This window comes from Rattus rattus, chromosome 1, assembly GCF_011064425.1.
Source record: "Rattus rattus isolate New Zealand chromosome 1, Rrattus_CSIRO_v1, whole genome shotgun sequence".
In the NCBI taxonomy this organism is placed as follows: domain Eukaryota; kingdom Metazoa; phylum Chordata; class Mammalia; order Rodentia; family Muridae; genus Rattus; species Rattus rattus.
Genome location: NC_046154.1, coordinates 148,255,824 through 148,283,803, shown reverse-complemented (window position 1 = coordinate 148,283,803; position 27,980 = coordinate 148,255,824). Strand labels below are relative to the sequence as shown.

Here is a 27,980-nt window from a genome sequence, read left to right as displayed (position 1 = left end):
TGATCGGTGCGGTGTCACGTGACCGCCGCCCAAGCCCTCCCTGCCTGGGGCCGCTGCTGGCCGAGTGACTTAAAATTTAGGCGCCGGCGGTCACCGAGGTAGAAATGGCTGCCGCTCTGCAGCGCATCGAGCAGCTGTCCAGTCGGGTGGTGCGCGTGCTGGGCTGTAACCCGGGTCCCATGACCCTGCAAGGCACCAACACGTACCTGGTGGGAACCGGCAGCAGGTAAACGCCACCCCTGAACCCCCGGCTCACACACTCGCGTGACCCGGAGGCAGCGAGAGACCAGGCTAGCCCCCAGCGAGCCCCCGAGCTCCGCGGAGAGCGGAGAACATAAGAAAAGCACAGGCTTCCCACGGCTGAATCCGGTTTACTTGCTGTTCTGCTGCCTGCAGGAGGTGACTCAGTGAGTTTAAGGGAGCCTGTGTGTTGGTGCACACTTGAAACCCAGTATTTAGAATGCAGAAGCAGAGGGGTCGCCCCAAGTTCGAGGCCATCCTAGTCTGCATAGTCAGTTTCAGGCTTGATTGGGTCGTATAGCAAGGCCCTTATTCCCAGTCCCCCAAAAGTTTACAGTATTTGCTTCTTCGATTTTGTTTTGCCCAGAGCCTCCCATCGTGAAAGCTATTCACTATGCTGAATCCATTCTCTTACAGTAGAGGGCAGAAGTTTCTTCCATTTCAACCCAAATCTAAACCCAAAAGAGCACCCCAGCCTGTGTATAGGGGAGAGTAACTCATTTTCCTTTTCCTTCTGGTCGTGTATGACAAGCATAGCTCGTTTGCATTTCAAGTCCCTATTAATTTACCCTTCTAGAGTAAAGGACATTTACAAGCATGTGACTATTGGGAAATGGAAGAATTCCAAGTAGACATAACAGGTCAAGCCCAGAGTGAATAAGGCCAGGGTAAAGTGCCAGACCTTTAGGCTTCCTGCACTCGTTTAGCAGCAGAGCGCCTAACCGCTAGAGTGTAGTCTGAGCTGTACTTCCTCGGCCCACGGCAGTCTCTTCTCTGTGTCATTTTAAACTCATACTGAAGTCAGCTCCTAAGCCAGAAATTGCAGATAGTCTGAAAAACCCTGGAGAATGCCCTGCTGAAGGTTGCAGACGGTCCCAATAAATTCAACACAGCCTGCTTTTCTTCGAGGATTAAAAATCGATGGCTGTGTTCCTATGAAAATCGGATTAAGAAACTACTAAGATGAATAGTTACTAAGCAGGAATGTCCAGTGGAATCACATATTCTACTTAAGTGATAATTTTATTTCTATAGAATATTTAATCAGTAACACCGAAATCATTAATGTGCTGATGGTGCTACTCAAACTAAAGGGTGATTAGAGACAAACGTTTCCTGGGTCCAAATCAGATGTTCCAAGACTTGTGTGTTCCACCTCACAAAGAGGTCTAAGGTTATAGGCGGTGCTGTATTGTTGACCTCAATGGGATTTTTATGCTTCTGTCTCTGCTAACGTTGGGGCTCATTGACCAGTCCCTCCTCGCTAACAACATGCTCTCGAGCTGCTGTTCTCTCACTCTCCATCTTTATCAGAGCTCTGCACTCCTCTGAACGCGATCCTACCTTAGGCGCACACACGCGCTTGTGCGATGTGTGCTCTCGGGCAAGCTCTCTCACACACCATGACTGGACCATTGAAATCAGAAGATAACGTACAGGGCGCAGTTGTTTTCCTCTCACCCTGTTGACCCTGAGGATCACACTGGTTGTCTGGCTTGACAGCAAGCACCCTTACTGCTGAGCCCTCTCACCTGCTTGCTCCTGACTTCTTCTGATAAGTAGTCGTGACCGTCGACTTTATTGGATTTACCTAGAATATAAACTTTTAGAGGGAATTTCAAGAAAGATTTCCCCAAGATAGGAAGCCCTTCTCTGAACAGCAAGAACACACCGTGTACTCAAGACCTAAACTGAATTTGTAAAAAGAAAATGCAAACAGAGCACCAAGAATTTGTCCACCCTCCTTTCCACTTCTTGACTGCACAAAATATGACCAGCGGCCATTTCTGTTGCCATAGCTAGAGTGGCCCATGCCGTCTCATCTTCCCTCCAAAATGTCTCTAATTTGCCATCTGTAACCACCACCACCTCCTCCTCTTCTTCTTCCTCTTCCCTCCCCCTCCTTCTACTCTTTTTCTCCCCCCCCTCCCACATACCCGTCCCCACTGTCTTTCAAAGTCATGGCCTCTTTTTTCACTAATCGTTATAGCATGCATATATGTATATATATACACCTGTGTACTCCTAAGTATAATCTGTTCAGTTTCTGTAATATACTCGTATGTGCGTTTTCAGGCTGCCTGGCACTGGACAGCCAGTTAATGTTTTCTTCCCTGGAGAAGACCACCTCTCGGTGCCCAGCTCTCCTCACTTGCCTATAGTTCTGTTGGGCTGAAGCCTCATGGGCTTTCCTCAACCAGTTGTTCATGGCTATTGGTGTCACCTTTGTTCAGCCCGTGTTTGGGTGGTTAAGTGGTGAGACTTTGTGAGGTGTAGCTCTGACGTTTCCTCACGGGAAGCTCCTACAGTCTTCCCACTCTGTCTTCCACAGTGTTCCCTGAGCCTGCCGTGGTTGCGTGGGGCTGGGCTCCAGGACTCTGTCTCCATTGGTTGTGGTTTCTGTCGTGGTCCCTGTCTGTGGAGAAGAGCAGTTTGCTCGATGAGGGGTGTTTATCTGTGGGTGTAAAGCCACTCAACAAGAGGAATGCTGTGCCTGGAACTGGAAACCTAGCTACCATCTCAGAGCTGGTGAAGCTATGGTTATAGGAGGAGAATGTACAGCCTGCAATTTACTAAAGCAGCATGAGCTTAACAACAACCAGCACATGCTGTCTCATCCACAGCTAAGACCACATGTCTGTAAGGGTGTGATAAATTCTAGTCCTTGGATTTATAACCCATTTGGTGGGCAGAATTCATAAGAGCACATACTCTGGTGTCAGCGTATCAGAGTGAATGCTGATCCTACCATTTTACTGCAGAGTAACCCTAGGCAAGTCATTTAACCTCCGAATGTAAGACAAAAGGCCTGAGAAAGAGCTCCTAATGGTGCTGTGTGAACTGTAACTGCTACTCGGGTGCCCGAGGCCCTTCCGACCGCAGTTCACATTTACATTTAGCCATAGTTTCTTTCCAAGAACTTCCTTACAGGAAAATACTGCTTTAAACTGAAGCAATATGTTCAAAGCAAAAGTTCGTATTTTCTTTAATTTGATGCACGTTATCTACGTAAAGGAAAGCTAATGTGAGTCACAGGTTCCGACATGATCGTCCTCCCTGTCGTTTGTAGGAGGATCCTCATTGACACGGGAGAGCCGTCAGTTCCAGAATATATCAGCTGTTTAAAGCAGGCCTTGGTTGAGTTTGACACCGCAATCCAGGAAATCCTGGTGACTCACTGGCACCAAGATCATTCTGGAGGCATCGTAGACATTTGTAAAAACATCAGTAACGGTAAGCAGAAAACCATGGTTAGCTACGCTTGAGAAATCATTTATAGTTTAAGCCTTTGACTATATTGATGTTTTTTAATTGATACAGCATGAATACTGTCGATTTTAGCAAAGGTGACATGGGAAACTTTTCCTTCAACTCCTTTCTCCCTTTGGCCAGTGATGAAGCTAAGCTTTAGGCTCTGACCAGCGCAGCCCCGCCTTTCACAGCTGCTGAGCACTTCCTGTCCATCAGGTGCTGCACCGAACACTTCCCAGGGGACTGGAAGGTTGATGCTGTTAGTGTCTGTTCCCAAGCAGACCACCTGAGGCCGTAAGGCAGCTCTGCGACAGCTGCTAAGAGATCCAAGCACTGTGTCAGTATCTCGATAGTTCTCTCTCCCTGACACCTACTTAGCACTGACGCCTTTCCTGTCCTCTTCATCCTTTACTCTGCCATCACAGTCTTAGACTAAGGCAGCCATTGACCATCCAGGCTCCTGCTGTGTGTCAGGAGTCCCATACCGGACCCCACGTGAGAGATGACAGTCAAATACAGACACCCTGAAAGCACTGCATAAAGTTACCTTTGGGATTTCCCGAGAGAAAAAGTTCTAGGTTCTACAAAAAAAAAAAAAATTGCATAATTACCATTCAGATGATACAAAGAAAGTAGAAGAGAAATTTGACAAAGCTCTTTATAGCTACTAAAATGTTAGTCCTGTTTTTGAGAAAGATCTTGCTGCTGTCTGCCCTTCTGGGCCTGTGCACAGACTTAGTTTGGCATCCAAATGGTTCCGAGGCGCTCTGCTTCTGCGTGGTTCTCCCCTGCACCCCCAGTGGCTACGCTTGTTCCTTCCCGTTGTGCTGTAGTTGTCTTCTTCGTGTTATTTTACTGTTTAGTTGCTGGTAGGGCAGGTATGGCTCCAGTAATTCCCAGTGCTGGCTACTTGTATTTTTTTAAGCTATGTGTATTTTTAATAGGCCATAGACTTTTTTCAAAACCAACCAGTTTAGGGCCAGAGATTTTATTCAGTGGTTAAAGTGTGTCCTAGCCTTCCAGAGAACCTGAGTTTGGGTCGCAGCATGATGAACCTATGTCAGGCAGTTCACAACCACCTGTGACTCTGGCTCCAGAGGATCAGACGGTGCCTTCTGGGCCCTGTGGTCATTACACACATTTAGCATACATTACATTAGCATATAAGTAAAAACAAAATCTTCAAAGTAAAAACAGTCAGTATGAATCACACCTTTACTCACAGAACTTGGGAGTCAGAGGCAAATGGATCTCTGAGTTCAAGGCCAGCCTGGTCTACAGAGGGAGTTCTAGGACATCCAGGGCGACACAGAGAAACCCTGTCTCGGAAGAGGGGAAAAAGTCAGTATAACTTGCAAACGTAATTTCTCCCTCTGTTCTCAGCACCGCTGCCCTAACCTTTATAACATCCAGTTGGACTGTGGGCAGCTATCCCGTCCAGGTTCTGTTTGATCTCCACCCACCCCCACCCCCACCCCTACCCCCACCCCCACTCCCACTTCCACCCCCACCACTTAGAGCTGCCATATTGACCGTCCTGTTAATACTGTCACAGATCTTACTAAAAACTGTCTAGTGGCCACAGTGGCCAAGTTTAACATCCACTCTCCTGTCAGCCGAACCATCTCACCTATACAACTTTCTCCATCCTTCCCAGACAGAGTTTTCATTAGACAAGATGGCAGCATTGTCACAGCCACAGCACACACATTTCCCAGACCTCTCCTAATGCTGCTCCTCTCCCCACCAGCTCTCGCCTGTCTTTACCCACCCTGCTTGTTGTGTAAGTCATGTCTCAGCTGCTGCCCCATCCCCAGTCCTCTCCTGGCTGAGCTGTCTCTTCAGCTCCAGGAATATCCACTATGGTCTTCATTCCGTTTGACAGTTTCACTCTCCCAGCTATGTCCGACTGTTGCCTTTATCCACTGTAGCTGCTGTCCTGGTGAAATGGCTGACACTGCTGAGTGGTAAAGCATTGGTTTTCTTTCCACTGATGAGCAGTCTTGTATCTTAACTTTCAGGGTTAGAGTCTCTGGGACCCCTGTGAGCACTCACAGCGCAGTGGCCTTACTGTTGAGGACTGCCATGACGCCATGACTTGCTCACTGTTAAGCAGGCCCCTAGAGAAAGGTGCTCACGCTCTATCAGATTGTCTCCCTGTAACCTCCCGGAGTCAAAAGCTAGCTGAGATTATGAAGGACAACAGAATAGAAATGACTAGAAAGTCATAGCAGCTTTTATGTGACCTGGTTCCATCACAGAGATACAATGCTTTAATTCTGTTGTCCTGTCGTCCTGATGCTAGGGTTTTATGCAGCCATTAGTGGGTGTCGCCTGTGCGAGGGCTGGTCTCTTAAAAAGATGAACTATTCAGAGTATGACCTAATATATATACACGTTTTATGACTAGATGCCACTTATTGCATCAAAAAACTTCGACGGAATCCTCAGAAAGAAGAAATTATAGGAAGTGGAGAACAGCACTATGTCTATATAGAAGATGGAGACTTGGTCAAGACTGAGGGAGCCACGCTCAGGTAAGTAAACAGCCCTGACCTACAGCTGTGCACACGTGCTATAAAGGGTTGTACAGGGATGTCTGCCTGTATGTGCGAAGAATCATGAGTACAGAAGAAATATGACACACTGAGCTCTCAGAAAAGGGCAAGAAAGGGCTTGCTTGCAAAACCAGAAAACGAGGACCCTTCACTCCATCAGCTCTCTGATTGTTCTTGTGTTGTTTAAATTCCACTGTTCAGAAATACAAACTTGAAAAGACTGGGCGCAAGCACGATTGCTCATCAACGTGGGAGGCTGAGTCAGGAGTGCTGCCATGAGTTCGAGGCCAGTCAGTGCTGCCTAATAAACTCCAGGTCGGCTTGGTTACAGCAGAAGACCCTGTCTCAAAACAGCAAATGTATTTATTTTAAAAGTTAACATTTCCTCCGTGGGTGAATCAGGGGACTACCTGAACCTCATTGTAGGATTTTCTCAATGTTCTCACCCTGGGTCGACCTGTTTCAGAGATAAAGTGTTTCCTGCTCTGATTTTCTGAAGCTGAACTAATGGCAGTCCTCTGCCTCCTCGTCTGTTCCTGCCCACTGCTCTCCGCACTGGGACATTATGCAGGATTACTTTCTAACTTTTAACTGTTTTTCACCTTTCCCTTTCCCTGACCCCTCATCAAAATCAGATTTTGCCTCAAAAGTCAGGGGCCCAAGATGCTCAGTGAGTAAAAACATTTGCTACTAAGATTGATGACCTGCGTTGAGTCACTCAGGGTACATAATAGAAGGAGAGAACCAGCTCCCAGAAGATGTCCTCCTACCTCCATAGACACCATGCCCCAACCCAGCACCCACATATAAATAAACATGTAATTAAAAACAATTAAGACAAAGCACTCGCTGGCACTGTCCCTTCCCCTGCCTCCTGCTTTGGCAGCCTTCCTAACCGGCTGTCTCCAGCCTTCCCCTGTCTGGTCTTCTCTGTACCCCCGTCACTCGAACCTTTGCTGATTCCTGCCAGCCACAAGATGTTTACTGTCCTCACAGTTCCATGGTCTAGCCCCAAACAACATCTCTGGTCTTAGCTCCATCTACTCTTCTCACGGCAGATGAACTGTGTGTAGATCCCTGTGGCATGCGCGTCCATCCGCCTTTGTCTTTGTCTTCCCTTTCCCTGGGCCTCGATCCCTTCACAGGCCTTTCTCCTGGTAAAAGGTACTTCCCAGTTCACCAATGATTTTGAATCCCTTCTGAGCAGAATTACTTCCTCTCTCCAGGTCTCATACAGTTCTTGCTGTTTCGTTAAAGCACTCTGTGTATGTGAGTAGGTGTCGTCTCAGCTCTGACAAGGCACAGTGGTGGCTAATTAATGCCAGTTGCCACAACTAGCTAATCAGGAACTCAGTGGTTCAAATAGCAAAGACATTTCTCAGGCACATGACGTCAAACAAAAGCTTCCTGGTTTGTGAGTGGCCACCAGGTGCTCAGTGGACCTGGGCTGTGGGTGGCTTTGATCTTGTGATTCCATACTCCTCTGCACTTGGCTTCCAAGGTCCACACAGGGAACTCAGTACAGTACATAAAAAGAACAAGAAGGTTTGTCATAGTTTTCATGTTGTAGGTTCCTGTTGCATTAGCTATACGTTCAGTCATGTTTCATACCTGATTGTAGAGACTCGGGGTCATATAGTTTAACTTCATGCCCAAGAGAAGAAGTAAGTGGCACTGGTAATTAGCTAGTCATCTTCCTACACAGGCGTGCTGGGCGAATGTGCTTGGCCCCTGGGAAGCGGCACTATTAGGAGGTGTGGCCTTTCTGGAGTAGGTGAGGCCTTGTTAGAGGAAGTGTGTCACTATGGAGGCAGGGCTTTGAAGTCTCCTATATATGCTCAAGTCGGCCTAGAACCCTCAGCTTCTCCAGCACCACATCTGCACACATTGTGCCATGCTTCCCACCATGATGATAGTGGACTAAACCTATGAACCTGTAAGCCAGCCGCAATTTAATGTTTGCCTCTGTAAGAGTTGTCTTGGTCATGGTGTCCCTTCACAGCAATGAAACCCAAACTAAGACAGTAGGGATAGTCCAGGTTCACCTTTATATCCTCATGAGGGCCTGCACATGGAAGGCACTGAGTTCCTACAAGTAGTGTCTAAGTAGGCAAGCGGCACACTGTTGAACGTGAAGGGGGAATGAAATGAGTGTCCACTGCACTCTTCCAAACCAGTGTCCTCTATGTGCCAAGGTGCCAGTTTTAAAACTGACTGCTATAATTTATATACAGCTAGCTTGGGGTAGGTTTCTTAAAAATAACACACCTGTGCAAACACATGCGCACGCGCGCGCACACACACACACACACACACACACACACACACACACACACACGGCTCAGCAGCATGGTATTTGCTGAGCGTCTAAGCGGCCTCTGCCTCTTTAATTCCTAGTGCTACAGGAAAAACAAAACCAATAACAACAAAATATATAACAGATAGGTAGGTAGTTGACTGAATTTTCTCGTAATACTAAAGGGGAATAAGCATTGTCTTTTTCTCTTGCTGTGACAACAGTATGGCCACGGCAAGTTAGAAGAAAACATGTAACTCAGCTTGTTTTCAGGGGGTTAGAGTCCAAGATGGCAGAGCAAAGGCATAGAGGCCAGGACAACAGAGGGCCTACATCCTGGTCTGCAAATAGGAAGCAGAAAAAGCTCTGCCAGTATGTCCTCCAAGCAGTCTTCTTTTTTGATCTTGACGACAGGGTTTCTCTCTGTAATCCTGGCTGTCCTGGAACTCACTCTATAGACCAGGCTGGCCTCAAACTCATAGAGATCCGCTCCCGCCCCCGCCTCCGCCCCCTCCTCTGCCTCTGCCTCTCTTCCTCTATGCCTCTGCCTCTGCCTCCGCCTCTCTGCCCGCCTGCCCCTGCCCCTGCCCCTGCCCCTGCCTCCCACATTCTGGGACTAAAGGCGTATACTACCATACCCAGCTTTTTATAGCCTTTATAGTTACAATATTTAATATTAAAGATTTGGTTAATTTTTATTTTTTGGCAAAGGAGGAACTCTGACTTATTTCATTTTCTTAAATACTGTTATTTAATAGCTAATTTGTCAAATGTCCTACAAATTCTAAAGAGATAGCTTGTTGGTTTTCTCCATTGCTTCAGTGTGTCTCTGCATTTGTACAGTACTGAAACACTTGAACTTTTCTATATTTTATTGACTCAATGTGTTTTCATTCTGTTTGCTAATTTATCTGTTACTACTTTGTAATAGTACTAATGAGTTGGGTAATATACTAGTCAAGATTCTTCAAAGACACAGAGTAAAAATTTGTTAGAATAAAATTTATTTAAAAGTCAGCAGTGGTGTGGGAAGGCCCACGTAAAAGTGACAGGAGAGGGTTGACTGATTAGAGAAAAGCTGGTCCAGACAGGATGGAGCATGTTGGAAGGTAAGACCAGGAGAAGGTCCTCATGGAAAGGACATTGAGGAAATGCCTGATGCTTTATGAAAGGGAGAGGAGCAAGATGGTGGTAAGGAATGCTTTTAATCCCAGAACGGGAGGAGGGGCATGAACAGTTGGAACTGAGTTTGAGGCCAGCCTGGTCTACAGAGTAAGTTGCAAGACAGCCAGGGCTATGCAGCAAAACTTTGCCTTGAAAAAATAAAGTGTGTGGGTGGAGTAAAAGCAGAAGGAGGAGAGAGGGGCTACTTCTTCAGTGGTTACATCATTACAAGAATAGGCACTGTATATAACTGAACCAGCTGGTAAACCACGCTTACTTACCCTTCTCCTGCAGTTACCCATGGTCCTCTTGGGCAGTTTTCTGTGTACCTTCCAGTAATTCAACTCTGGTTACACAGGTCTTCCAGGTTGTGTAATGTGGATTCCCTCGGCCATAGCTTCCAGATGCATCTTCCCTCTGAGCCCCTAACTCCTGGTGTGCTTCGTGTCTGCATGGCTTTCCTGCAGGCCTCCGGCACTGTCACTCCAAACCACCTTCATTCTCCCCCAATGCTGGAACTTCCTGGGACCCCCAGCTTTACTGCACCCACTTCCTTTGGAAAACTCATGTCAGTGACTTCTGAAAATGGAGTGAATTGTTGAGCCCTTCCATATCTAAGTGTGTCTTTGAAAATGCAACTCTAGGCTGGGATGTCACTCCCGGAGTGACTGGCATGCACAAGACCTTGGAAAATTAAAACCTAACTTGGTTTAAGATCTGCTGGATGAGTTCCACATTATAGGTAGAAGTAAGAAGCTTTGGTGTGTTACCCAGCAAGATGGCTACAGGCTGTGATGTACAGTGTATTTGAAAGGATTTTAAATGCTTTTATCATAAATGATCGTGTTTCTGAAATTAAATGTTTAACCTTAATTATTATACATATATTTGATAAAACAGGCCTTTCCGAGTCCCGAACTTGTTTGTTATCTATTCTTTCCTGTGCTGGGGTGTAGAGGATTAGATGTGGAGGTCCTTCTTACCCTTTCCTGAAATTCCAGTTAAATGCTTAATGCGTTTGCAGTTCTATGTCCTGATAAAGAGAAACCCACTCATGACCTTTGTTAATGTGGACAAGCATTACTTTAAGGGAGCCATGAACATAGAAGCAGGGACCATTCCTGTGGGGGTCTCACCGTGGAAGAGAGGGGTTGGGCTCCGCCACAGCTTACTGAGGACCAGTGGGACACAAGCTGAGGATCAGCACCTGGGAAGTGACTAAGAGGAACCCAGTCATAAGGAGATTTCCACCAGCCCAGCTTGACCAGATCATTGCCGACGCCAAGGCCCAGATGAGATATGGAGGGCTTTGCTGTCACTCAGAGCATTTCTGCTGACCTGCCTTACTCAACTTACCTTCCACCAGAACACAGGAAGCTCAGGGTCAGGCCAAGCCAGCATAGCAGGGAGGTGTCCTCCATCTTCCTAGAGCCCCTGGCTAGGTTGGAAAATAGAATTGACAAAGACAGATTGAAAAAATAGCTTAATGTTTTTATGAGGCAGTCGAGTCTTCAGAATCAGAGACCCAGAGTACCGGGGAGCTACCTACTTTCGTGCTGTTTGGTGTAGACACAGGGAAGTGTGACCACACAGGAGCTAGGGCGTCAGCCTAGGGAATTCTGCCGGCCTCTGCTTAGACTTCCATCAAAGTGAGGCTACCTTTACCTGAGTATGAAGCTGGTGCCTCAGGAAAGGCAGCGAATCCCTGGGTTTGAAAACGAGTTAAGGGGAAGATGGCATTGGGCCTGCTCCTTCTGTTCTCCCTCATGCCCTCTACCTTGCCCACACCATATGCCGGAGGTGCCATGCTTCAAAGTAGCCTGCCCCTAGCCCTGTCGTTGGAAGAACTGGAGGTTGGAGAGGCAGTTCAGCGGTTAGAGCACCTGCTGCTCTTGCAGCTGATCTGGGATGGTTCCCATCACCCGCATAATGGCTCAGCCCCCTGCAAGCCAAGCTCTAGGGACTCCTACCCTGTGCTTTGAATGCTGTGGGCACTAGAACAATTTAAAAAAAAAATAAAGAACTCATGGGACCCTGACCAAAGTTCTCACCATAGGATCTTGGTCAACCCCAAATAGGACAGTTTAGTCTGGAAATAGGGCTTTCAATTCTAGAAAACTGTCTCGAGGTTGCGTGTGAGTGCTTCTCTCCCTGTTCCCGTGGTTGACCTACTAACAGTCTGGCTGTTTGGTCAGAGCGTCACTCATTGCCCGCAGTCTCCGCCCACCCCTCAGTGTCCACCCACCACGTACTCTCCACTACACCTGGGCACCTGGGCTGTGCTGCTTTGTCCCGCACTCTCTGTCCCGCACTCTCTGTCCCGCACTCTCTGTCCCGCCTCCCCACCAGCCTAGTTTGGGGTTTGGTTGACATTTCTTTTTTTTTTTTCTTGCTGATGGTTTTATACTCAATGAGGTTTAAAAAGTCTTAATGTTCCGTCAACCGGCTTTGGGTACTTGTCAGACAGACCAAAGAATAACACTCACTCATGTATGTGACAGGTGTCAATTCTGATTGGGTTTTTGTTGGGGATTTTGGTATGGAGGACTGAGTCCAGAGCCTCCACATTCACATGTTCTACCCGAACTGAGCTACAGTCACAGCCTGGATATTTGTTAAATGTGTTCCCAATATTGTTTTAACCACCTTTCCCCCAGTGCCCCCTCTCCTTCCAGATTGCTGATACCCGACTCCTTAGCCTTCGGGGACGTCTTCCAGTAATCTAGTTGATGCTTGGCTCTCCCTGACTGGTTAGCTCTCAGCCGTGTGGTGACTGCTGACTCCCTTGTCACCTGCTGTCTTTTAGCTGCGGTCTCCGTATGTTCTTTTCATCCCTCTTGGGGTTACATCTTTACCAAAAACAAAACAAACACCTTCTCTGGGGGTTTAGAAGGAGAAGGGTATGTAGATGTGCACTCTACTGTCTTTAACCAAAACCTATATTGAGTCCCTAAGTATTAAATGTAAATATGCAGTTATATTTGCCCTATTCCCCTAAATAGGTCATTATTGAGAGTTTTATTTAAAATATTTCAAGAACCTATAAATCAATCTAAGTCAGGCAGAAAAGGGTAATTGAGTTATTCTCTTATAAATAAAATTAAGTTTGAGCAGTATTTATCAGCATTTACTGCTGTCTTCTGTGATTCTCTCGTGTAAGACGGAAAGGTAGTACCCGCCCCAGAGCTGTGTCAGCGTTAGACGTGCATTAACTACAAGCGGCTGAGCCAGTGCCACGACATGGAAAAGCTGTGTTGTAAAACTGGATGCCACCGAGAGCTGAGAACTGCAAGTAGACAGCAGAAAGTAAGAAGGGTCCTGCAGGTCCAGAGCCTGAATGGTAAACAAGTAAAACAAGACGCGACCCACAGAGTGCAAGTGCGGTTCACGGTGCACCAGGAAAACAGGGAAAGTGCCCCAGCGCAGACGGTTAAACCTTCATGTGGCTGTTGGAGTGGCTCTTGGCGCATGAAGAGATGCTTTGCCGAACAAATTATTTAGACTTAGCTCTTCATTTACTATTGGTATGGCTACAAAACTTAATATAAATAAAAGCTCTTAAAGACATTTGTCTCATGACTGGTAATAGGTTCATAATCAGTTTGTAAGTTTAAGGGGTATTTGTTACCAAATATTAATTACAGGTCACCCTGGGTTTCATTATGACATTTACACCCATGTATATAATTTCATATTCACCCTCTTACATCATCTGTCCTCTCTCGTTTCCTGTTCCATTGTGCTGATCCTTTCCTCCTGCCAACTAGTCCCCTCCCTCCATATCTTCTCTCCATCCCAGCTACCAGTCTGTGCATGCATGCGTGCATGCGTGTATATAGGATTGCATACAGGAGCATGGATGAGAGGTTAGAGTTCAGGCAACCAAATTAGTGGCCAAAGAAAAGCATAAGTCAGGTTCTATATATCCATAATTAGACTTGGTTAAGGCTTTTACTTTCTTCTAAAGGCTTGTTTATCTTTGTTTCTATAGCACGTTGTTTTAAATACTTATATGGCTACAAATACTCTTAACATTAATTGGCACTTTGTTTGATGTTTTCTTTTCTTTTTTTTTTTTTTTTTTTTTTTTTTCCCAGAGCTGGGGACTGAACCCAGGGCCTTGCGCTTGCTAGGCAAGTGCTCTACCACTGAGCTAAATCCCCAACCCCTTGTTTAATGTTTTCAAATCTGTTTGAGTGTTTTATTTTCATGTATGTATGTGTACTGTATGCATGCCTGGCGCCAGCAGAGGCCAGAAGAGGGCATTGGGTTCCCTGGATCAGAGTTGCACTGTAATCCAGTGAGTGCTGGATCCTCTTGGAGAGCAACAGGCACTCCTGACTGCTAAGCCATCTCTCCAGCCTCTACACTTACTTAAAAAAATATGTGGAAACATATATTTAAGAATGTTTCTTTAAAATGTTTATATAATACTATTAGAGTAAAATTTAATTTTGAAATGTAGCATTATGCCAGCTATTATGTAGAGAGCTTATGTATTTACCTGTAGAAAATTTAATAATGTAGAGAAATACAATGAAATAAGTGAAAACTTCAAAGCCTGCAGTGTTGTTTTTTAATTGTTAGTATACAAAATTGAAAGGCTATATTCTTAGCTAAAAGTATTGTTTCTGAGTAATCTTGATTTTTCTTTTTTCTATTTTCATGTTTTCAACTTTATTGTAATCATCTTATTTATAAGAAAAATATGTTATTAAATGTGCACTTCTGGATAAGAAACATGATCTAATAATAGGAGATTTTTGTCTGGAGTCAGCTTTCCACAAGCAGCCCCTGGGGAAGTTAATCCCCTGCTTGTCAGCATGTGTTGATGTCTTGTCTACAGTGACCGAGTTATTCACTTCTCAACATTTTGCCCAAGTGTAAGAGTTCATACTTGTTGACTTATGGTTTATAATGTGTGTTCTTGCCTAGAGTTTTATACACTCCTGGCCACACTGATGATCACATGGCTTTACTCCTGGAAGAGGAAAATGCCATCTTTTCTGGGGATTGCATCCTAGGAGAAGGGACAACGATATTTGAAGACCTCTCTGATTACATGAACTCCCTAAAAGACTTACTAAAAGTCAAAGCCAACATTATATATCCAGGTGAGTGATGTCCTTTGGTCTAGTAAACCATTCTTTTCCCATGATAAGGAGTGTCCATTTGACTTACCTCTGAGTTGAAATAGAGAGCATGGAGGTTTTGTATTCGCATATACTAACTGAGTGCTAGGTTTTGTGATGGCATTTCCATGCATGTATTATACAGCAGACCTTGAGCGGACTTGCCTGCATATTATCCCGTCACTGTTCTAATCTGCAACTTCCATTTCTTAAAGATTTTATTTTTTTATAATATTTGTTTTAGGGCGTGCGTATTAGTGCAGTGCACATGGAGGTCGGAAGAGGGTGTCAGGTCCCCTAGAACTGGAGCTGCAGGCTTGCGTGCAGAAAATGAACCTAAATCTTCTGTAGCAGTTGTACATGTTCTGACCCTGTAAGCCATCATCCCTCCAGACTTTCTTCTGTAACAGTCATACATGTTCTGAACAATCTCTCCAGACCCCCTCAGTGCCTTTTTTTTTACATCTAGATTCTACATAAGAGTGAAACGTGATAGTTGACTTTGACATAATGATCCATCCATTCTCCAGAAGATAATATTTCACTCTTTATAGAATAATAATGTTGTTGTATATAAGTACTTTTTACTTTCTTCATGCATTGACAAGCACTTAGGCTCTTTAAAGAACTTGCTATTGCAATTAGAGCCAGGATAACATGGACATTTACGCCCTGCCTTACTCAACTTAGCTTCCACCAGGACACAGGAAGCATTTAGGTATGGCTCTTGCACGAAACTGTTAGTTTCTTTGGGTATAGCCAACAGTAGTACACCTAGATCAAGCGATAGTACTGTTTGCAAGTTGGTTGGCTGTTGGTTGGTTAGTTGGTTGGTTGGTTTGGTTGGTTGGTTGGTTGGTTGGTTGGTTGGTTGGTTGGTTTGGTTGGTTGGTTGGTTTGGTTGGTTTGTTTGGTTGGTTGGTGTGGTTGGTTTGGTTGGTTGGTTGGTTGGTTGGTTGGTTGGTTGGTTTGGGTGGTTGGTTTGGTTTGGTTGGTTGGTTGGTTTGGTTTGGTTGGGTTGGTATATTTGGTTGGTTTGGTTGGTTGGTTGGTTGGTTTGGTTAGTTGATTGGGTTGGTTTGATATATTTGGTTGGTTTGTTTGTTTGGTTGGTTGGTTGGTGGTTGGTTGGGTTGGTTTGATTGGGTTGGTTGGTTGGTTGGTTGGGTTGGTTGGTTTGTTTGGTTGGGTTGGTTTGGTTTGGTTTGGTTGGTTGGTTGGTTGGTTTGGTTGGTTTGGTTGGTTGGTTTGGTTGGTTGGTTGGTTGGTTGGTTGGTTGGTTGGTTATATTGAGTTGGTTGGTTCACTGGAGTTGGTTGTTTGGTTGGCTCATTTGGGTTCAGTTGGGTTGCTTGGCTGGTAGTTGGTTAGTTGGTTGGCTTTGTCTTACAGTATTGAGGATGGAACCCAGGGACTTGTACATGATAAGCAAGTACACTACCTTCAAGCTATATCCCAGCTCTGTTTTTCATTTCATGGGGAACCATCTTGCTTATTTCTGTATTTATCATACCAATTTGTAGTTTCATTAGCAGTGTTTAAAGGTTCTCTTTCCCTATATCCTAACTAGCATTTCTCATTTTTATTTTTGTTTTTGTTTTCTGAAGATAGTGCTTCTGACTGGAATGAACTAAAATCTCAATGTAGTCTGGATTTGCATTTCTCTGGTGGCTGACAGTATTAAATATTCTTTTCATGTATTAGCTATTTGTACCTTTTTTGAAAATTGCTTCTTTGAGGCAGTTTTGGGTATGATTTGTGCTGCAACCTAGTACTTAAGGTAGGAGGATTACATGATAAATTACTATAAATTCAAGGCTAGCTTCAGTAACAACAGCAGATGCTAACTAGGGCAATTCATTTTCCCACTGACTGCATTATTCTTTTGGTGTTTTTATAGTGTGTGTGTGTGTGTGTGTGTGTGTGTGTGTGTGTGTGTACATATGAGAGATATTAAGAAATTGACTAATCCAACCCGTGCCAGATCAGTGGCTGGCGAGTTCCTCTCAGTCTGCAGGCTTTCCTCACTCCACTGATTGCTCCCTTATTGGCAGGGTTTATTTGTTCTTGAGACGGGGCTTCTCTCTGAAGCCCTGGATGTCCTGGAACTCACTCTGTAGACCAGGTTGGCCTCAAACTCAGAGATCCACCTGCCTCTGCCTCCCAGGTGCTGGAATAAAGGTGTGCGCCCCACTGCCCAGCTGCCACAGAGGTTTCTAATCTCACCTCTTCATCAGTTCTTGCCCATTTTTTCAAGCTGTAGAGTCCTTTTCAGACGTCTCTCCATGTTTTCCTTTTAAACTATTTGCCCCATGTTTAACTTGAGTGGTTTCAAAGGTCCAAGTTATACAACAAGATCCTTCCTTGATCCATTTGGGGTAGTATGGTTTGGTTTTTTACCTTTGTTTTGTTTTTTGGTACAAAGTGAGAGCCTGGTATTTTGTTTCATTTCACATGTGTGTACCGTCCAGGTTCCCACACTGCTTGCTGAGCGGCTGCCTTCACAACATTGTTTGCCTTCGAAGCACAGCTATGGGCTTCACTTTGGGGTGAGGCTGGGTGCCAAGCTTTGTGTTAGAACCAAACCTTTTGTCTGCAGTAGCTCTGCAGTGTAGTTTGAAATCAGATACTATGATACTATCCAGCATTGCTCAAAGTTGCTTTGATTATTTGGGTCTTTTGTTAATAATCTTGATAACTATGCCTTCGGGTTAGATAAAAGATGTTATCAGAATTTTGATGGGGATTTGCACTGAATCTGTTTACCATTTTGGGTAATATGGCTGTTTTCACAGTATTAACTCTGCCAATCCATGAACACAGATTTCTATCTTTTTCCAGTTATTTCTACAGTGCTTTATAGTTTTCATTATAGAGATCTTTCATGTCTTCCGTTAGGTTTATTCCTAGGGTTTGGTGTGTTTTTGTTGTCTTTTTGCTGCTGCTGCTGCTGCTGCTGCTGCTGCTGCTGCTGCTGCTGCTGCTGCTGCTGCTGCTGTTTTTGTCAACCGAGAGCAGGGAAGCGGTTACTGTGAAGGAGATTGTTTTCCTGGTTATTTATCTGATCCGTATTGTCTTCGAGGGAGGGTAAGCGGGGTCCTCCTTTACGTTTGCATGTTCTTTCACATACTTACTTGTTGCACTGGGACCATGGTACCTGGCAGAAACAAGAGATAAAGACTTATTTTGACTTCTAGTTGTAGAGGGTTTTAGGCCATCAAGGCAGGGAAGACCTAGTGGGCCAACTCAGTCCATGGCAGCCAGAACATGTTGCGGGTAATTTTATAACACGCTTACTCTTTCTTGGGAGCTCTCCCCGAGATCCCGGCTATGCTCGGAGAACAGCTGCGGCCATGTTGCCAGCTGGCGTTTCCCGAGAGTTCCGCCAGTTCCTTTCCTTTGGCTTTACTAAGCTGCCAACAGCTGTTCTTCCCGGAAGCGCCATGGGTTCTAGTTGGCCTTACACGGCGCCTGTCCTCCTCTCTGAAAAGCCCGGCTGGAGGTGGGGCACGGGGGTGGCCTCCTCTTCCTCCTGGGACCCGGAAATCCCACCTCTGTATCTTCGACCAGCGATTGGCTTCTGCCATCTTTATTGACATACCAGCTCCTCCCCGTACACGACTGTACAGCAGAGAATAGTCACACCTGGGAAGCAGAAGGTGCCAAGAACCATGAGCCATAAATGGCTGGGGCACCTCCTAGTGACTGATTCCTGCTCCATAGCCCACCTCTGAAAGATCCTTCGTGCTCCCGAGGAAAGCAGCACTAGCTGGAGACCAGAGCTCACAGGACAAGCCTGTGGGAATGTCACATTCAAATCTCACCTGCATAGCTTTCTCTTTGCTTACTGACCCAGCTAAGAATTCAAACACTGTGGCCAGCTGGAGGTGGTGCTGCTATGCCTTCAGTCCCAGCACTTGGAAGGCAGAGGCAGGCGTATCTCTGTGAGTTCAAGGCCAGCCTGCTCCATAGTGGGAGTTTCAGGACAGGCAAATCTACACAGAGACACCCAGTCTTTCTAAAAACCAAACAAACAAAAGAATTCAATGACTGCATTGAATTAGAGTAGGGTCTTGAATTTAGAGGACGTGCTTTGTTTTCCCCAGTGTGTGGGTTAGCCACTAGACCTGTCATAATTGCCTTTATTATGCTCCCGGCCTGCATTCTGAAGAGCTTTTGTCATGAAGGGCGCTGAATTTTGTCAGCTTGCTTTCTTCTGATGAGACATTCATCAAGGACATGGGCCTTGTTGCCTTTGTTGTTGGATCGTTGTCCAACAACACCAGGAGCAAGGCAACACTAGATGAGCATCCTGGGTCTCCTCTGCCTTGTGGGACAGTCTGAGAATCATTGGTCCTCTTTCCTTAACCGTCTGGTGCTCTGCGGCCGTGAATTCCGGTGCTGGACTCCTCTTTGTGGAGGCCCATGGTGGTCCTTCAGTCCTATTCCCCACTACAGATGTTTGCTTGTTTCTATCTTCTCGTTTCAATGTCGATACGTCACATATACTAGAAAACTCATCCATTTCTTTTTGATGTTCCAGTTTAACAGACTGAATTTACAGAATCCTGTGCAGTGATCTGAAGTTCAGGAGTCTCCTGCAGTATTCTCTTTTTGGTGTTCAATTGTGTTAAATCCTTTTCTCCTCCTTTTGGTTAGTTTGGCTGAGAGTTTGGGAACCTTATCCTTTAAAGGTTTAGCAAAATTTCACGAACAGAATCTCAGTTACTTGGCGAATTCAGTTAGTTCCCAATAGGACATGCTTGTGATAAGTGTACTTTACAAAATATAGAAAAATTTTCACGAATATAATCTAAACTTCTTGACAAATTCAGTTAGTTCCCAATAGGACGTGCTTGTAATAACTCTCCTTTTCAAGATATAGCAACATTTTCATGAACAGACTTGTAATAAGTGCACGTTTCAAGATATAACAAAATGTTCACTAGTGGAATCTCAGATCTTGGCAAATTCTGTTAGTTCCCAATAGTACGAGCTTGTAATAAGTGTAGTTTTCAATATATAGTAACATCTTCACTACTTTAATCTCAGTATTCTGGCGAATTCAGTTAGTTCCCAATAGGATGCACTTGTAATAAATAGAAAGGCAGTTCTGTGGCTGCAGTCCTGTCCTCTCTGAACTCACTACTCTCTGAACTGTTCCTTCAATTTATCAGTCTTGGGTGTGACTTACTCTTACTTTAAGATGTTGGGGCACTTAATTTGCTTATTTCATCTAAATCTATGGATTTTCTATGTTTCTTTACATTCGTGTGTGTGTGTGTGTGTGTGTGTGTGTGTGTGTGTGTGTGTGACACAAGTGGAGGTCAGAGGACAACTTTCAGGGGTTGGTTCTCTCCTTCCACCATGTGGGCTCCGGGGCTTCAACTCAGGTTATCAGGCTTAACGTCACGTGCCACTATCCAGTGAGCACTGAGCCAGCTTACCAGCTCCTCTCTGGTTTTGTTTGTTTGTTTTTGGTTTTTGTTTTTGTTTTTGTTTTTTTGTTTTGTTTTGTTTTGTTTTTTTGGTTTTTTGAGACCAGGTTTCTCTGTGTAACCTTGGCTGACCTAGAACTCCTTCTGTAGACCAAGCTGGCCTCGAACTCTGCTGGCCTCGAAATCTGCCTGCCTCCGCCTTCTGAATGCTGGGATTAAAGCTGTGTGCCACCACTACCTGGCTTCCTCTCTGACTTTTCAGTGTAGAGCTTTGATAGCTGTTGTGTGACTTCTCCTGAAGAGATGCGGATTGCTTTAGTTCATGCTCGAAATGCAATGGGAACTCTGTAAAGGATCACATCACTGGGTGATAACAAGCTCATGTGAACGGCAGTGACTTAGTCTGTTGCAGGCCTCGGGTCCTGCTGATAGTCTGCTCTTACCCTGACGTTTCCTCTGTAACCTGACATGGTCTGCACAGCTTCGGGATTCTTAAACTGTGCCATACTCTGACATGGAAAGGCTGTTTTCTGGCCACAGGGTCTTCTTAGGGGGACGGGTCTTGGAAATCCTGCTGTGACATCACTGAATGTACTGTGACATCACCGGTATAGCTCATTCTCAAGCAGGAAGCCCCTCTCAAGACTGCCCTGGGCTGTAGCACTTCAAAATGTGGACCGATGCTTCTCCATCGGCTAAAACATAGACGTCTCAGTCACACCAGATCCCTACGGTAAATTGTGGATCTGTCCTACAGCTGGGCCTGCCAGTCTGCTGACATCAGGACTGCCCCTTCCCTGTGTGTCTGTCCGTGCGTCTTACAAGTCCTTACCTCTTTCTTAGTGTCCAGGCTCCTGTCTTCCTTTTCCTTCAGTGCAGTTGGGTCTGTTACCCTGACTTCTCACCCAGGAAGCTAAAGAGGCGGAGCTCCTGCTGGCCGCTCCACACCATCTCTAGGTTCCTCCGCTCCATAGAGTTTTCTGTAAGGCGTTTTCTTCAGCATCCACACAGCTGTTGACAAAAGTGTTGCAACAAAGCAAGGTTACGTGGGGACAGGAAGATGCCTCAATGTCTGTCGTCTTTATTAGCTCACTCTGACTTCTCTCATAAACAACATTTTAGCTGTCAAACCTTGGGTAACACTTGTCCTCTGAACTCTTTTAACTCACAGTGTTGATATGCACGTTTCCATAGTAACTGTGAACTGGTACGTATCTGATCTCCAGAAGAGGAAACTGTTATATGTCAGATGTCACTGCACTGGTTACAGTGTGGATGTTCTTTCTGTCACAGGAGCCGAGGAGGAATCCAGCTAGAGTCCCAGAGGGAAGGGGGAATTACTTAGTTATCTAACTTGCTCCTAACAAAACAGCTATGGGAAGATCTGTCAGCTCACCTGCAGTCTCCCATGAGCTCTCCATGCTCAGGAATAGTAAATGCACCATGTGGCTGCCATGTGTAATACCATGACATGGGCAGAGTAGGCACTTAGGGCTCTCTGTAATACAAGGAGCAGCTGCTTGGGCCCTCGTGAGCTAGAGACCGAGAAGGCTCCCTACAAAGGGTCTTGGAGTGTTCTCACCCAGTAAACCTCTTGTATTGTTAGCAAGGACGCAGTTTTTATGTAAATTATGCTGTCACCATAGTTACCATATAGTAAAGACTGCATCCCTGCAGGTATCACACAGAGGCCTTTATATCTGTGCTTAACAAAGCTCTGTAAAGCAGGGATGTCATGACTGCACAGCTGCAGGAACAGGTCAGAGACACTCACACTTTTCCTCACAGGGATAAGAAAGGACAGCCTGTCACAAAGCAAAGTCCAGTGTTGGTCATGTGATCCTAGGTTAGCCTGCTGCTGGATGCTTTGTTCTCAAACATTTTAAATGTCCCTTTTGTGGACTTCTGCACCATGCTGCATGCACTGTTTAAAGAGCAGGCATTCTCAGTGGAACTGCATCTGGGTTGTCGCAAGTTCTGAGCTGCTGCATTGGCTGTAAGCTTTCAGTTCTACTGTGGGCCGTAGCCTGCTTTTGTGTACTTTCTCACTCTTTTGTTAGTAAGCTCGCTGCGCCAGTTAAGACGCACCCATAGTGGTTAGAACTGCCTAGTGGGAATCTCAGCTCCACCCTTGTTAGCTATATAGCTGTAGGCAGGTTATGTTCCTTCCCTGTGGGTGGTAAGAGTACCTACCTCATGGGATCCTTGTAAGCACAGGGTACTTCATGTATGAGAAACAATGTCGAGCGCCTGGTGAGCACTTATGTGTTACCCGCTATTACCGTGGCTACTGTGTGAGTGCATATGCTATTGCTAAATCAATCTTGTATTTTAAGGAACATAATAATATTTTCATTTGATATAATTTGCTAAAGGTTTTTGGCATTATACACAATTTTTCATTGTTGCCATCAAAGCTTAATTTTTCCCCAGGCTGTCTGTAATGTAGTGCTTTTTATTAGCATACGTTAATTATACATAATACTCAGTTTCCTTATGACATTTCCATAGGCTTATGTAGTGTGTTTGAGGGCTGGAGAGAGGGCTCAGTGGTTAAGAGTGTGTGCTGCTCTTTCAGTGATGGACGTTCCAGTCCCAGTCTAGTGGCTCCCAAGAACCCGTGACACCATCTCCAGAAAGAGCCAGTTATCCTCTCTGGCTCTATAGGCACCCATGTACCCATTCACAGACACACATACCTGTGGAAGGGATTAAATATTTAAAATAATCAATAAATATTGATTATTTTTACCCAATACATTTCTTATACCCCTTCCATCCCCACTGATCCCTTTCTTCTTCCCAAATACCCCTCCCCTTTCTACTTTAATGTCTCTCTACGGTAAGCCAATGAGTTTATCAGGGTTGCTTACAGGAGCAGGGGTGAGAATTGTTTACAAGAGGAGTCTCGGCAGTCGGAGTGGCTGCACTACTGAGCTGAGCTGCCTCTTCCTCTGCTGCAACCTTAGCATGGCCGATCCTCAGGGAGAGGTGGGAATCTGGAGACCTCCTCCCATCACTCTCTGTGACAGGCCCAACGGAAGGCCCTGTGTGCAGTCTTCATGTGCTAGACCTGTGCTCTTTCCGGGCAACGAATATGTGTGCACTTAGAGTGCTTTTTAGTGAGCGTATGAACTATGTTTAAGTAGAGTAGCTCAGCTTTTTCTTCGTGTTTCTTATATGGTCTCACTAATTTGTATTCCTCTTTTAATTCAGGACATGGCCCAGTGATCCATAATGCCGAAGCTAAAATTCTGGAATATATTTCTCACCGAAATAACCGAGAAGAACAAATTATCACCTTATTCCGTGATAACCTCGAGGAATCATTCTCAGTGAGCGAACTCAGGAAGATGATTTACAAGGTGAGTCTTAGATCTTATCTGTGCACGGCTACTCTTTAGTACAGTGCACTTGAGTAAGCGGGGCGGTAAACTGCATACATCCCAGGTGTACCAGCGTTTTCATTCTCTAAGTACTGCCAGCTGTCTACACCTACGACCAACAGCTAGGAGAGAGAAGTGTCTAGAGAGAGAGTGAAGGTGGCCATGCTGAGCCACTGTAACCACACGTGACTCCACCAGAGCTGCCCTGCCTAGTTTGTAATGACATCCAGCCCTCTTGGTTACCTGGTGACAAAGAGAGTGACCTTAAAGCAAAAACAAAGTAAAGAACACCTGAGGGTCATAGCAATGGGAAATTGTAGCCTAATAATGGGAACATGTGCATCAAAACGCATGAATAGAACCCTTTCTACAGGAAGGACTCCAGACTCAGTGTGGCCTCTGGGCACATTCCTGCCCCACTGTGTGGCTCAGTTAATGTTGCTCCGGGTTTTAGCAAAGCGAGTGTCTGCCGTGCAGCTAGAGTAGCTCAGTAGTTTTACAAGTCCCTCCAGGGTGGACACAGTAGCACACACAGCCTCAGCACTTACCCAGTTAGAGGCTACCCTAGGGTACCCTGCAGACTGCTAAGTCACACTCCACTGTGCCTCACCTCTGCAGACAAAGATGATAGGTGACAGTCACCTCTGATGGGACGGGTGGGGTGACTCAGGAGTAGAGTTAGCCAGCCTAGCATATTCAACCCTCTGGGTTGGGATTCCTGGCACTACTAGGAGAAAAGCTCGTTGGAAAAATTAATACAAGTACTTTCTTTCTTTGGGACTGAGAGATAGGTCGGTCACTAGAGTGCCCACAGTGCACCCATGAGGACAGATTCCATTTCCATCAGGTAAAAGTCATATTATGTGCCAGTGCTGGGGACAAAGAATCCATGAGCTCTAGAGTCACTGAGGGAGCCTTTTTCAAAACATAAGGTGGAAAGCAATCAAGTAAAATACCCGAGGTCAACATGTAGCTTCAGTATGCATGTGTGTGCGTGCACACACACTAAAAAAAGCTTAAAAGTTGTGTGTAAGAGCTCATTACCTCTCTAATACTAGTGTGTAGCCACTCTAACCTATACACTGCTACACTGAGGGCTTTCTTTCCCTAACCTAAGAACAGCCAGCAAAACTCTCTACCCTGTCACAGCTTACTCCTTACATAACTGCTCATGCCTAAACAAACAGTGCTTCTTCATCCATGAGTGTGTTCTGTGCACACACAGAGCAGGAGTGTGTTCTGTGCACACACAGAGCAGGAGTGTGTCCTGTGCGCACACAGAGCAGGAGTGTGTCCTGTGCGCACACAGAGCAGGAGTGTGTCCTGTGCGCACACAGAGCAGGAGTGTGTTCTCTATAAACACAGAGCAGGAGTGTGTCCTGTGCACACACAGAGCAGGAGTGTGTTCTGTGCGTACACAGAGGTACTGTATATACACCTCCTGCGTGTGGACTGACAGCCTAGAGTGAGTAAGTCATTCAGCACTCGTTAAATATTTGATAAGTCACATGCTACAGTGTGTGCAGAAATACATACATAAGCACAAGCCTTTGGCTTCAATGGATCCAAGGATTAGTGAAGACAGGTTGTCGTGACCATTACCTCCATACACGCTACATGGTTTTTATAGGTTGAGTACTTTAGTCCAGAACACTCCAGTACTCCAAAGGCCCACGTGTTGGAGCATTGGGAATATCCAAGTCATATATTTTTCACTCCTACCTTCAGGTTCTATACACCATATGCTGACACAAAATTTGACGTCAGTTTTACGTAGAGAAGATACAGAGTGATGGGTTTTATCTAAAGGAGGAGTAAGCACTTTCTAGGCCAGATTGGAAGAGAAATGGAGTCGTGCTAGACACAGAAGCCTAGGCATGGTGCCCCTCACAGTAAGCTGGACCCTTCTAGATCAATTAATAATCAAGACACTGTCCACAGTCACACCTGCAGGACAGTCTGATTTAGGCAGTTCTTCAACTGACCCTCTACTGTCCCATGTCTCTGGACTGTGTCACCATGACAATTAAAACTAACTAGGCCACAGACAAAGTGAGTTTAGTCAAGAAAATTGGCTTCAGAACTGTAATCCTTATTTAAATAATAAAATGAAATTTCTCCTTATTGAAACATGTCAATATTACATTATTTTATCCAAGAGTAAAGGAAAGCTGTAAGTCATAAGATACAGATATCATATACCCAAAAGAGCATAAAGCCAATTTACGATTATGCAGAACTAAATCTTTACACTCACTCCTTGTTTATAAATATTAATGAGTTTCTACTGAGTGTCAGTATGCTAAACACTAGGAATTCCATAGTGAACAAAATTTGTGGCATTTAACTATTTTATCTATAGAAACATAAGAGAATAGTATTCTAAAACAAGACCATTTTCAAGGTAGAAATTGCTTACGCTGGTATTATATTTTTTATTTGATTTTTGCTTTTTTTGAGGCAGGATCTCATTATGACAAGCTGGTTTCAAACTCACAGTGGCCAAGGATGACCTTGAACATGTGGCCGTCCTGCCTCCAGCTCCTGAGTGCCTGGATTTCCTGTGCTCTCCCAGTTTATGTGCCGGGGTGGGGCTGTAGGTAGGAAGGCTGTCAGCCGAGCCTCAGCCTGACTTAGGTTAGCAGTGTAGTGTGCTCAGGTTAACTTCTTCTCTGCTGTGTCTTGCTTTAAAGATTCTAAACAATTAAGTATTTAGAACTAAGACTCCGTTATCCTTTCTCCTTTCAGAACGTTCCAGAGAATTTACATAAGATGGCGGAGCATAATCTCTTGCTTCACTTGAGGAAACTAGAGAAAGATGGGAAAATATGTACGTATCCTTCTGAACTTTAATGCACTTTCTACCAGCATTTAAACGTGTGCAGGTGCTTGAGTTTGTTTTTAGGTAGAACAGTGCTCATCTGAGGTCTCCTTAAATACCACATTCGGTGGAGAAGTAGGGTCCACGCCCTGCGCCATAGTGACTCGGTGCCTGGGAGGACAGCCCTCTCCTGGATGCCAAGGCCAAGGACACTGGCTGTGGGACGTGAGGACAGGCACGGTCGTAAGCTGATAGAAACAGTGAAGTCAGAAACAGTAAAGTAGGAGCTCGATAGCTATTTCCTAAGGGTAGATGAACTTGTCAAATCAGGCAGTCGAGTCCTTAAAATCAAGAAGTGAGTCAAAGCTTGAATTTTGTCTAGAAGCCCCAGCCATGTGTTTACCTACAAGAAGAAACTACTTTATCGTCATCAACAAAATTCTTTTATGGAAGGTGCACCTTTTCTTACTATAAAAGAATTTGAAATCCAGTGATATACTTATATCTTGTTTTTACTCTCTGTTTCTTTTCCTACAGTTTCCATCGCAAGTCCTGCCAAGAAATGGAGAGCCTCCCTTTAGTTTCAGATCAATAAAGTTCTCGTTTTGCTTTTAGAAGATGGTATTTTCTTTTAGCTATAAATTACGTATTTATAGAAAATATCAAATGTACAACTTTGAAAATAACTTTTAACACCTTTGTGAAATATGTAAATTACGTTTTATGTATGTAGGACAGGATACTGATCTAACCTTGGTCTTGGAAGGTTTTACCAGAAATTCAGAATCTAGCACTTTATCACTTTCCTAGGGATTAAGTACAGTGGTTACTTAAGGGTAATAAATGTTGAATAATTCAAACCAGTTAATACTTTATAGAGTTTGGTTATTGTCTTAGAGTTTCTAGTGCAGTAAAAATACCATCCAAGGCAACTCTAACAAGAAAAACATTTAATTGGAGCAGGCTCCAGTTTCAGAGGTTCCGTCCATTATCATCAAGGTGGGCAAGCATGGCAGCATCCAGGCTTTCTATCAATGGTGCTGGAGAAAGAGCTGAGAGTTCTACATCTTGATCCAAAGGCAGTCAAAAAGAGACTGTCTTCTACAGGAAGCCAAGAGGAAGCTCTCCCCACATGTGGTGGAGCCTGAGCGAAGGAGGAGACCTCCAGAGCCCACCCCCACAGTGACGCACTTCCTCCAAGGAGGCCACCTCCTAACAGTGCCACTCCTGTGAGCCAAGCATTCAAACTCAGGAGTGTGTGGGGGCCACCAATTCACACCCCACAGTTATTTGTTAGCATTTGCCAGTAATACTGTTTTCTTTAGCTACTTCAATCACAGCACGGATATCTGCATACTCATTTCTTTTCTTCAACCCTTGTCTATACCTTGTACATACCAAGTTTATTTCACTTTTCTATCAATTATATCATTTATTGATTCTACAACTCTATGCTGTTTATTTTCTTATAATGGTATCCCATAAACAATGCATAAGTTGATCATTAAAAAATATTAAATAGACTAACTTGAAATATTATGTGATTAATAATAAGTAATTCTTTAAAATGTGTTTTTATTTGATGTGTATGAATATTTTGCCTATAAGAGTATTTGTGCACTACATGCATACAGTGTGCATGGAGGCCAGAAGGGGGCGCTGGATCCCCTGGAACTGGAGTGACAGATGTTAG

At 44.9% G+C, this 27,980-nt stretch overlaps 1 protein-coding gene across 1 annotated transcript; it reads left to right on the top strand.

Moving 5' to 3' along the window:
* Positions 1-27,821, top strand: Lactb2 (lactamase beta 2). Its single transcript, XM_032906803.1, has 7 exons — positions 1-226; positions 3,311-3,474; positions 5,903-6,029; positions 14,446-14,624; positions 23,297-23,445; positions 26,215-26,296; positions 26,825-27,821. The coding sequence occupies exons 1-7, from the start codon at positions 105-107 to the stop codon at positions 26,866-26,868; spliced, it is 867 nt and encodes a 288-aa protein (XP_032762694.1). The 5' UTR covers positions 1-104; the 3' UTR covers positions 26,869-27,821.
* Positions 27,822-27,980: the final 159 nt, after the last annotated feature.